This window comes from Balaenoptera acutorostrata, chromosome 12 (assembly GCF_949987535.1).
Source record: "Balaenoptera acutorostrata chromosome 12, mBalAcu1.1, whole genome shotgun sequence".
Classification (NCBI taxonomy): domain Eukaryota; kingdom Metazoa; phylum Chordata; class Mammalia; order Artiodactyla; family Balaenopteridae; genus Balaenoptera; species Balaenoptera acutorostrata.
In genome coordinates this window covers 33,066,514-33,078,476 of record NC_080075.1, presented here as the reverse complement: position 1 = coordinate 33,078,476, position 11,963 = coordinate 33,066,514, and the positions used below count along the sequence as shown (strand labels likewise).

The following is an 11,963-nucleotide window of genomic DNA, read 5'->3' as shown; positions in this document are numbered from 1 at the left end:
CATCTTCTACAAAGAAAGCGCAGAGAACACCTGGGGTGTCTATGACTTCCTGGGAATTTGTACCCCTACCAAGTCCCTGTAGTTCGTGTTAAACCTCTGCTGTTTTCAACAAACCAACTGGAAGTTCCTAGCTATAAAGCCTTTAAACAAGATATGCTTGTTTCAAGACAGAAGGGACCCTGAGGGAAGGAGAACCAAGGCAGGGAGAAGCGAGCCTGGCAGCTGTCGCAGAGACAAGTCCAAACTTTCGTTCATCCGAGTATTTATTGAGGACCTGCTGTCTGACAGGCCTGTGCTGGTTGCCGAGGGGGATACAGAGGCAAAACAAGGCTCTTGCCTTGAGGAGATATTGCTTGTGCTGGGTCACATGAGGTAAACATGTTGGGAAGATTTTTTCAAAAGGACAGGGCAGGAGAAACAAAGGCCAAATGGAAGGCCCCAGAGAGCAAGTTGAGTTCAGAGGCTCCCAAGGCATCCTGGAGAAGGGGCTCAGCTCCGCCTGCCCTCAGGCTATCCAGCCCACGGGCTTCTTGCAGACCCAGTGGTAGAGGGCGGTACAGTACATGTCATTCCACTTCCGCTGCATGTGGACACAGTCTTCCGTAAGCCCATTCCCGTGTCGCCAGTTGTCCGGCTGATTCTTGTCCCAAAACCTGGAAACAAGGGGGCTTTATTCTGCTAGATGAAAGAAGTGTCCCTTCGCCCTGCTGTGGCATGAGGAGCTGAAGTGACACAGGTCCCTAATACCCTGGTAGCCCCAGGATGGGGCCAGTGGTGCCCTCAGGATGGCTCTGCTGAGGTTGTCCTTAGTTACTGAGAATGGAGGGATGGGAAGGGTGTCTAAAGCTGCAAGTCCCCACCCCAGAATTCATATTCAGATACCTTCAGATGAGGGCAAAGCTCCTTGGGACCAGGCCTAAGTAGTAGGGTATAGGATAGGCAAAAACAAACAAAACACAACAAAACAGAAAGACCCACTCATAGGCTGCCTGCCAGCCCCGGGACCTGTCGTGTTCTGACGCCCTCGTGGAGGGGTCCAGGCGAGGATCACAGCTATGCTGGTGTACACACACGTGATACACACACCACACACATGATACACACACACACACATCACCCACACAATCGTCTATACACACACGTCATACACACATCACACACACACATCATACGCATACATCGCACAGAACACTAACACTTCGTGGGCAGGGATACACACACAGGACAGAGTCTCTAGCCAGACCTGCCCAAGGCAGTGCGTGGGAGGGCACCAGGCAGGGGCTGGACTCACGCACTGCTCGTGGCACTACTGAACGGTGTGCCATCTGTCCAGCGCCAGAAGCCCTGCAAACCGCTGTCAGTGAGGCCAATCCAGTGGTAAGAGGCACTCGTGAACTGTATCAGGAATGCCTGTGGAGGAAAGGCAGGGTCGTGTGACCTTGTGTGAGGAGCTTTATTCGCCAGGCCGCGTGGAAGAGGAATCCAAGCCACGCCCTCCCTAGTCCCAGGGACATGAAGCCCACTTTTCAGGAGCTGGGCACCACCCCCATGCGTTCCATGGTTTTCCAGATCTAGGGCAGCAGCCAGGTCACCTCAGGGAAGTCCACCTTCTCCCATGTTGACCTGATGAGGAGTGTGGCCTTACTGGGACAAAGACAGATCTGGTCACAGTTTTTTTAAGAAGATGTGTTTTACAAACCAGCAAGTCCTTTGACGGACAGACGAATCACAAGGGTTGGACAGGTCTGTAAGTTAGATTTCAAACCTACAGTGGGCCCTTGTCAATAACCCTAGTAACTTCTGATAAGAACCTTCGGCATATGGGCCACTCTGGGGCTCTATGGCCTTTGGTGGTCCTCAAACTCATATGTGTGTCTGGCCTTCCCAAGAAGCCCGCATCTTCTGCTCATGGGCCTTCCATAGCCATTAGACAAACTGACATTAAAATCAAGATTGACAACTAGAGAGGAAGACTGAGGGGAAAATGAGGGAATGGGGAGGGAAGGTTGCACCCGACACATTAAGGGCAGTCACTTGGTGCTACCGCCCTCTGCCCTTCCTCTCTGCTGACTCCTCTGGGTGTCTCCCTCATTCACTGAGGACATTGGGGTTTGCTTTCAGTGCTTGTACCTCCAGAGCAAGATGCTCATCACAATTCAATAAATATTTGCTCCCTGACTGACAGAGGAGATGTGAAGATCTCTGCCATGCCCGCTCCAAGAAGGGGAAGGCCAAAGCTCCAAAGTCCCTGATCCCACATCAACCCCAGCAGCACCACCCCAAGCCCACAGCTCTGACCTGCTCCTCCTCAGAGGTCACCGAGGCCAGGTGGGCTCCCTGGGACACACAGAACTGCTCAGCCTCCTGCCAAGTCTTCTTGGCATGAGAAAAGTAATACAAGCTCCCACTGTAGGACTTCCAGCCTTGCAGGATCAGCTGGAGGAGTTGATCTGGAGCAAAGGTGGGGGAGGAGAGAGAACCAGGAGCTGGCTGTGGGTCCTGATCTGTCCAGGGACTGACCGCTGAGGGTCACAAGCCCTTGCCATGCTTGATGCCCAGTGCTACAGGGGCACGGTCTGGGAGGGTGCACCCCCAGCCCACTACCCAGCAGCAGCTCAGGACATCTGGCTCCATCACTCCGGGGATATTCAGACAGCTCTGCTACCCAGCAATACTCTTTCGAGGCCCCTGCTTCCTAGCTATACTACCCTCTTTCCCAACTCATTGCTATCACCTGAGAGTTCTCTGCACCTCAATTCCTGCCATTTCCCTGGGAGAGTTCACAGCCAACCTGTAGCTTCCCTCATTTCCTTGACTTCAACTCCATCCACTTCAGCTGCCCACACCCAGGACCACACTTAGGACCTTTTCATCCCCTGGTCTGCCTGACCTCACAATTTCAGACTCTAATAGCTCATCCCATGAGCACAAGCCCTGATTCATTCAGCTGTTCCGTCTCTCCCTGTCCTGACGCTCTTTTCTTTAACATCGTCCTTATCACAGCTGCCTGAAATGGTGCCAAAATAGACTGACTTATTCATTCATCTATTCTTTTGTTCAACATTCCTCAACTTCTATGAATCAGGGACTGTTATAGAGAAATCAATAAGACATGATTCATGCCCTCAAGGAAATTACTGTCTAGCAAATGAGACAGATGTTCAAAAAGGTGTTGAAGATGCATTGATTGAAAACCACTGCATGTTAGAGGCACAGAAGAGGATGTGGTCTATTTCACCTGGGCTGGAAGCGGGGCTCAGGAAGGACACCCTAGGTGAGAGGTCACTTGAGCTGAGTCTTAAAAGACTGAGGAAGAGTGTGCCAGATAGGCAGTGCCAAGGAGAGCATTCCAGGCAGGGCACAGAGTAGCCGCAAAAGCATGAAGGTGTGAAACAGCATGGCATAGCCTGATCTGTTCAAGTACTGGAATGGTCAGTGCACAAGGGATGGGAAATGAACATGGACAGGTTCACCAGCACAAAATCACACATCCCACGTAAAGGAGTTTGGAAGATTTTTCCTGTGAGCGGTGGGAAGCCCTGAAGGGTTTTAAGAAGGATCATGATATGCTTAGATTTGCGCCGTAAAAATGTCAACCTGGTAATGGTGTGGATGCTCAACAGGAGGAAGGCAATCTTAATGAGGCCAGAGACACCAATTACAACACAACTGCAATGTCTGAATAATAAATGGTGAGTGTGTAAACCAGGGGTTTTCCAAGTGTGGTCCCAGGACCGGCAGCGTCAGCACCTGGGAACCTGGTAGAAATGCCGATTCTCAGACCCACCCCAGACCAGCTGAATCCAAAATTGTTTTTTGACGGTCTGCGTTTTAACAAACTCTCCAGGTGACTCTGATACACTCCAAAGTCTGAGAAACAGCAGTCTAAACCAAGGACTGGTAAACTACAGCCTACCAGCAGCTCCTTTTTATAAATAAAGTTTTATTGGAACACAGCCGTGCCCTTTAGTTTACAGACTGTCTTTGGTTGCTTTATCATTACAACAGCAGAGATGTTGCAACAGAGACTGTTCAGCCAAAAGCCCAAAATATCGATGGCCCTTTAAGAAAAAGTTAAACTAATGGTTCTTAGCCCCGACTGCCCATTAGAACCACCTAGGGAGCTTTTTAAAAAACTCTGATGCCCAGGCTGCATCCCAGAACCACCCCTCTCCCCAGAGAAAAGTCAGAGTTCTGGAAGTTCGTTCCAGGCATCATTTTTTAAAAGCTCATTGGGTGATTCCAGTGTGTCCCCAAGGTGGAGAAGCATTGGTCCGTACCAAAGCAGTAGCAAGATATAGGAGGGAGTTAAGAGGACAGCATAGGAGAGTCATTAAGAGGGGAAGACTTCCAGGCTTCTGACAGAGGGCAGCAGAGCAAAACAGTGGAGTTGGTCCTCAGTGCTGTCTGTCAAGCCCCTCATTTGTCAGCCCCATCTTTTCAGCAGATGCTCCAAATGGCCCCCTCCCTTACAGCTCCCTCCCTCTTCCCTCACCAGGGACCTCCTACTCTACAGAGACACCACTAAATATCCAGCTCCCTCAGTGTCATGTACCCACATCTGCAAACCTGGGTGAACATCTACTTCCACACCTCCTCCCCTCCCAGCCTCAGAGGTTCAAGTACTATCCCAACCTTTAAGACCAATCACTCAGCTAGCTGTGCATTTCATTCTCTCCTCTCTCTCTTTCTGTATCCCCCCATCCAACACTGTGTATCTCCCCAACCCCCCCCATCTGTCTCTCTCTCCTTCAATCTCCTCCCTCTTTGCTGGTGCCTTTTTCTGACCCGCAGATCAAGCCCATCTTAATTTAGAAAAACCCTCTCAAGGAAGTTCACCAAAATATTAGCAGTGGGTTCTTATTGTAAAAATAGACATTTTTACAGAAATACAAGTTGTCATAGTCTCATCTTTCTATTTTTCAATATTTGCCACATTGTCTGTAATTAATATTTAAGTTTTGTGATATTAATATGAAAGATACAGGTTGTTTTTTGATCCCTCCTTCTACCCTTCCATCCCCTTCACCTTGGCCTCATCTCTCTCCTCTTCTCAGCTAAGGCCCCTGAATGACTTGGGCACCTGATCTCTCATTCACACCCCACTGACCATGGTCTGGCCTCCAGGCCACATACAACTCTCCACTGAAACTTTATTCCAGTGACTTACTTATTGCCTGAAGTTAGCAGTTGCTTATTGATTTTTACCTGGCCTCTCTTAGATATTTGCCAGAACTAGCCACTCCCTTCTTGAAATGCTCTCCTTCCTTGGCTTCCCCAACTGCACATCTCCTAGTTCTCCTCCTGCCTCTGAGACTGCCTTCTCCAGTCTCCTTCAAAAACACCTCTTTCCCTTCTTGCCACCTAAAGGTTGACTTCCTGTTTCCACCCTCAGCCTCCTTCTCACGAAGCATTTTATCTCATGCAAACTGCCCACTCCCACTGCCACAACCAGAACCAGCATACCCAGGGCTCCTGCAAACTGCCCACTCCCACTGCCACAACCAGAACCAGCATACCCAGGGGTCCTGCATCTCTGTGCGTAGCAGGGCCCCTCTCCTACACTCCAGACAGCCTGCAGATGACGGCCATGTGAATACCCACAAAGCATCTCAGACTCAGCATGTCCAAATCTCGCTGCTTGTCTTCCTCTTTTATTCCCTGTCTCAGTCTGGAGACCCATCTAGCCAGCCTCCTTGAAGCCCTTCGATAGATCCTCATTTCCTGAAGGACAAAACCCCAGCTCAGGGACTTCCCTGGTGGTCCAGTGGCTAAGATTCTGTACTCCCAAAGCAGGGGGCCTGGGTTCAATCCCTGGTCAGGGAACTAGATCCCACATGCCGCAACTAAGAGTTTGCATGCCGCAACTAAAGAGCCCGCATGCCACAACTAAGATCCAATGAAGCCAAATAAATAAATTTTTTTTAATTTAAAAATATATTAAAAAAAAAAAGAAACCCAAGCTCAGAGGCCTTCCACATCTAGCTGGTGTCTCTCCAGATCTGCCTCCCTTCCTCACATAGTGTTTTTCCAGCCACAGTCATCAACCCACTAATGGGCTGTATTGAGGTCGTAGGGTTTTTTGGAGAATAGATTATAAAATATTAAAGTGCATTCATGTGGTAAAAGTTTTGCTTTCTGAAATGTGTGTGTGTGTGTGTGTGTGTGTGACACATAATTATACTGGGTCACAATGTAAAATGAATTTCATGCTGTGGTTACTTTCAAAACGGTTTGAAAGCCACCACTCTGGCCCCTGCCTACTGTCTTTTCAGGCTGCACCTCATCAACCGCCCACTTGGCCACAGTCCAGTCAGACAGAACTGCCTGAAGTTTCTTGAACCTCATGGTTCACATCTCCATGCCTGTGACCTGCTGTTCCCTTATCCTATCTGCTTGGCGAGCACCTACTGGTCCTTCAGGACTCAGTTCAAGGGCCAAATTACCATCGAAGCATCTTTTGATCCTTTCTCCCCCAGAAGATTTCCTCCCCACCTTGGAAGATCCTTGTCTACACCAGAGGACATCAGCCCGGAGAAGATCCCTTCTTTTCCTTCTCTTTTGCTCCTCCCCAACCCCAGTTTTTAGACCTGCTCCCAACATAGCACCTCTTATGCCTTTTGTGCAAGGCTGCTCCACCTGCCTGCAAGCTTCAAGGGTAGGCATCACATCCTGTTCATCTTTATGCTCCTGACGCATCCTAGGGCCTCAAAAAACTTTTGTCAGATGAATGCAAGAATGCTGGGTACTTAGTTAAATGCTTTATATGTGTTAACTCATTTGATCCTCACTGTGAAGCAGATATTAGTGTCTCCACTTTGCAGATGAGAAAAGTGAAGCTCAGAGAAGGTGAACAACTTGAGGAAAATCACAGCATCTGAGCTAGCAGGAGGTCGGAAATAAGGCTGTCTGGCCCTGCTGGCACACTCTGTCCCTATTACACACCTCCACCAGCTCTCATTTGTTTCCCAGATGTTTGTTTTGTCACTCTGGTCAGATGATAAGCAGGGATCATGCCGCCTTTGGTGGGGTCCCGCCCCTCTCCAGCACCCACACTTCTTCCCAGGGGGGTGCATGTAGAAGTAAGCAGAAGGCTGAAGGGACAGGAGGCTCTACCCTCCCCAGCCCCCCCTCCAACTTACTTTGGGTCCTCTGGAGCTGCTCCTGCGAAGCAGAGGCTGCGCGGAGGGTCTCCAGGCTACCCTGCTCCTCCTGGATTTTCGCAGTCAGTGTTTTGGTGTTCTCCAAATCCTCTTTCAACCTGTGGACCTCAGCTCTGGCCTCCTGCAGATTTCTCTCTAACATCTGGGTCTTGGAATTTAAGGCTGCAGCATCCTTCATTCTTTGTTTTAGGGTCTGTATCTCTTGGCTGGCGTTTCTCAAAAGACCATCTAACACCTGAATCTTGGAACTTAAGGCAATGGCGCTTTCTAGCTCTGTTTTTAATACTCGCATCTGAGCGTCTGTCTGCTCCAGGCGACCATTTACTGTTTGGGTCTGGGCAGTGACAGTTTCCAAATCTCTTTTTAACAGGCGAATCTCATCGCCAGCCCTTTCCAAATGACCTCTTAATACCTGAATCTCAGCACTGGTGTTGCCTAAACTGCCTTTTATAAAGGTCTGGGTCTGGGAGTTTAAAGCATTTGTATTTTGCAGACTTCCCTTTAGCTTCTGCATCTCAGCAGTAGCACCTTCCAAACTACTTCGTAAAACTTTCTGCTGGGCCCTTAAATCATTGACACTATCCAGATTGCCTCTCAAACCATGGATCTGGGCATTAACATTCTTTAAACTACTGTTTGCCAATCGGACCTGAGCATTTGCCGTTTCTAACCCTGCCTTCAACACCTGGATCTCCGTGTTGGCATTTTCTAAGCCTCTGCTTAACATATGGAGCTCAGTGCTAGTGTTTTCTAAACTGCTTTTTAAGAAACTCTGGATCTGGGAATGTGAGGCTTGTGTCTCTTCCAGATCTCCCTTTAGCTTCTGCATCTCAGAAGTGGTCCCCTCCAAGGAACTTCTTAACATCTGGGTCTGGAAACTCAAGGTGCTGGTATCCTTTAAGATGCCTTTTACCATCTGGAGGTCAGCACTGGCACTTTCCAGATGACCACCAAGCATCTGGATCTGAGAACTGACATTGTCCACTCTGCACGTCAACATCTGGATCTCCACACTCCAGGTGCTGGAATTCTCCACGTGCCCTTTAAACATCTGGATAGCCTCTTGCAGCTCTGCCCCCCTGCCAAAGTGGTAGGGATCTGGAGGGAGGAAATGGAGAAGGCAGCTAAGAGGCCCATTACATAGGGAAGCCATTCATTCCATGGGCCAACCAGAGTGTTCTTAAGATTTCCAAGGGAAATGTCTATAGCACAACCCTGAGTTCTCCTCAAGCAACCTGTAACCACCCAGACCCTGGGAATGGCCGCCTGAGAATGTAAACCCAAAAACGAAATAAAGGCCTACTTAACTATCCCATGTGAACTGGGGAGCGGAAGGACTGAAATACTTGCCTACTGGATGCTTTTGCCATTGTAATTGAACTTGAAAATAACTGATTATGTCATTGAGAGCTGTTGATGTTTAATTCCACTGAAATTTCACCACTAGATGGGTCATTATGGTAAAGAAAATAGGTATGAATAAAGCCCATGTTTAGTCCTACACTGTATTTGTACACTAAGCGTGAAGCCTCCTGATACACAATTTTTACTACCTAAAAAACATGTAGGCCACAAACATAGAAATTTTCTGATCACAAATCCACGGGGTGAGAAAAACAGAAATAAAATAAAACAGGTACCCGTCGAGGAAGCATTCTGCTCAATGCACAAGGCTATGGTGGAAGTCCTCCAGGTGACACTGAACCCTGAGCTGTGACAGCCTTTTAAAGGGCTGGCACCCCCAATGTTATGTAGGGCAAGGGTCCCTATAGAACCATTTGAGGATGTGGGAGACCTGAGTGAAAGGCTTTGGTCATTGGGGTCATTCAAGGAAACTCGGTAGCCCCTTCCATCTGCATGGCCTTTCCCACCAAACCCATCTGCAGCTGTCTCTGGTTCCTCTAGCACCCTCTGTGAACCTCACGAGCTAGGACGTAAGTTCAGACATTCATGGTGTGAGGCTCCCATTCCAGCCTCCTTTCAGGAATAGGGAGAAGAACCCAAATAGGCAAGGACCCTTTCTGGAGGATTCCCGCCCTATTTCTAAAGCCCTGCCTAGGTAAGTGTGTGAGACCTCAGCCACTGTGCTGAGGTAAGACCAGGAGGGCCTTAGATCAATGGAACAGAATAGAGAATCCACACACGTATGGACAACTGATTTCCAACAAAGATACAAAGGAGAAAGGATAATTGTTTCTACAATTGTATACCCATATACAAAAAGAAAACATGAACTTCAAACCATACCTTGCATCATTATTCAAAAAAACTCGAAATTAATCATAGACCTAAATGTAAAACCCAAAAACTATAAAATTTCCAGAAGGAAACATAGGAGAATGTCTTTGTGACCTTGGTATAGGCAGATTTCTTAGATACAGACCAAAAGGACAATCCATAAAAGAAATAAAAAATGGATAAATTAGACTTTATCAAAATTTAAATCTTGTTAAGAGAATAAAAAGACAAGCCACAGACTAAAAGAAAATATTCGCAAATCACGTGACTGATAAAGGTCAAAAAAAGAGTACGTACTATAAATACTTTTATATAAAACTCTAGAAAAAGCCGAGTAATGTATATTACAGCAAGCAGGTCAGTGGTTGCCTGGGAACGAAAGGAGAAGAAGAGAGGGAGGATGACAAAGGGTACAAGTGAACTTTGCGGGGAAGATGTTGAATATGTTCATTATCTTGATGGTGATGATGTCTCACATGTTTATACATATGTCAAAACTTAGCCTGTACGCTTTAAATATGTATACTTTATTATGTGCCAATTATACCTCAAAAAATCCATTAAGGGCTTCCCTGGTGGCACAGTGGTTAAGAATCCGCCTGCCAATGCAGGGGATACAGGTTCGAGCCCTGGTCTGGGAAGATCCCACATGCCGCGGAGCAACTAAGCCTGTGCGCCACAACTACTGAGCCTGCGCTCTACAGCCTGCGAGCTACAACTACTGAGCCCACGTGCCACAACTACTGAGCCCGCAAGCCTAGAGCCGGTGATCCACAACAAGAGAAGCCGCCGCAATGAGAAGCCCACGCACCGCAATGAAGAGTAGCCCCTGCTCGCCGCAACTAGAGAAAGCCCGCGCGGCAACGAAGACCCAACGCAGCCAAAATTAAATAAATAAAATAAATAAATTTATTTTAAAAAAAATCCATTAAAAAAAAACAAGATAATGCCTTTCTGTGAGGAGCGTGGCCCTGAGGGTATCAGGGAAGAAGCGTGTCCTAAGGGTCTGGGTGTCCAAGGTCCCCGCTCCCTCCCACCCACCCCCTACCGTGGCCACTTACCATCGGGTGCCTTGAGGAACTGCCCAGTACTGTTGTCTTCCGGAAACTCTCGGAGGGAGGCGTATGCCTCCAGTGCAGGTCTTGGATGCTGTAGAGCTGAGATACCCCATTCCCAGGTCAGCATAATCCCGCAGCACTGAGCCTGGAGGAACAGACTGCCCCACCCCCACTCAGGGGTCCAGAGGGGATGGGGGGGAGATGGGGGGGATGGCACCAACGACCCCTCAGAGCTCCCCTCAGGGGCCTCATCTCTTGGGAGGCTCCCCTTGGACAGGCCTCGGTCAGGTCCCAGGAAAGCTCTGGTTTGGGCCTGGGACTAGAGGTGGAGTGACCCTCCTGGGAGTAGAGGGGGTACATCAGGGGCTCTTTGGGACCTTGATGCAGGAAGGAGAGAGAGTCAGCCGAGTTCAGGTCACCTAGGAGCTTACCCACAACGAAGAGAGCCACAAGAGAGGAGACCACGGTCACGGCCAGAACGGCCAGGGTGGCCTGCAAACGCCTCGACATCTTGGGGGCTGCAGGAGCCACTGCCCCGGGGTCCAGCCCTGCAGGGGAGAAGCCAGGGTCTGGGAGGAGACTGTGCGGTGCGGGCGGACAGGCTCCGCCCCCTTGGGCTCCCTCGCCTGGCTGTCCGCTGGGGCTGAGAACACTTGCCGAGCTTACCGTGGGGAAGGGCGATGAGTGCTGGGGGGCGTGCACCAGGGCTCGTGGAGGCTGTGGTAGCAACATAAAGGCTAAGAGAAGACCACAGCCCGGAGCCTGCAAGGCGTGCACAGGGCACAGAACCTGGTGCAACCAAGGTGTCGTTTGAATGAAAGCAGAAAGCAGGGAGGGCAGGGGACCCAGCAGGAGCTCTGACCTCAGCGCCCCAGGGCCAGCCTTGCTCCATGGATCCCGGACCGGAGTGAGACGCGGAGCCCTTGGGGGCTGACATGGGTCAGTCCTGGAGCCTCCCCGGCTGGGTCAGGAAGTCCCCCATGGGTGTCCTAAAAAGGGCTATGCCTGGGAGTCTGGGGGCTGAGTGTACAGGGAAACCCACTCGAAGGGGGAGAGACGGCAGCCCGGAGTCCCTGAGGCCTCATGCGACCAGCCCAGTGTGCAGAGATGGGGTTCAAAACCAGGTCCCCCTAAATTCAAAGTTCACTCTCTTTCTCTTGCCAGGTTGCCATCCCCAAGGAAAAGGGTCTGGGGAGATGTCACACGGAGACTGGGTGTGGGCCGCAAGCTCTCTGTCCTCACCCGACGCACCTTCTGCCCTGCCTGCTAATTCTGGAAGCTGAGCCAGCACTGAGCCTGCCAGGCAGGGGCTGAGGAAAACGGCGGAGGGCTGGGGCGCAGCAGGCCGGTCCCTGGTGAGGACGGGCAGGGGCCCCAGTTTTCTCACCTCGGGAGCACAGGGAGACGCTCTGGTTGCCTGTGCAGAAGTGGACCTCGTCACCTCTCATCTCTGCTTCCTTGTCCTCCAGTGCTACTCCCTGCCCCGGGCTCCTCAAGGCCACGC

General features: G+C 50.0%; 1 protein-coding gene across 3 annotated transcripts; it reads right to left on the bottom strand.

Moving 5' to 3' along the window:
* Positions 1–251: 251 nt before the first annotated feature.
* CLEC4F (C-type lectin domain family 4 member F) lies at positions 252–11,963 on the bottom strand. Of its 3 annotated transcripts, none has more exons than XM_057558388.1 (7): positions 11,847–11,963; positions 10,891–11,007; positions 10,463–10,558; positions 7,143–8,261; positions 2,299–2,450; positions 1,292–1,410; positions 252–653 (listed from the first exon to the last, which is right to left on the bottom strand). In XM_057558388.1, the coding sequence occupies exons 1-7, from the start codon at positions 11,905–11,907 to the stop codon at positions 506–508; spliced, it is 1,812 nt and encodes a 603-aa protein (XP_057414371.1). In that variant the 5' UTR covers positions 11,908–11,963; the 3' UTR covers positions 252–505. The 3 variants fall into 3 exon arrangements, with proteins under 3 accessions (XP_057414371.1, XP_057414373.1, XP_057414372.1); XM_057558389.1 differs by having other exon boundaries at positions 582–653; positions 1,244–1,410; XM_057558390.1 differs by lacking the exons at positions 1,292–1,410; positions 2,299–2,450.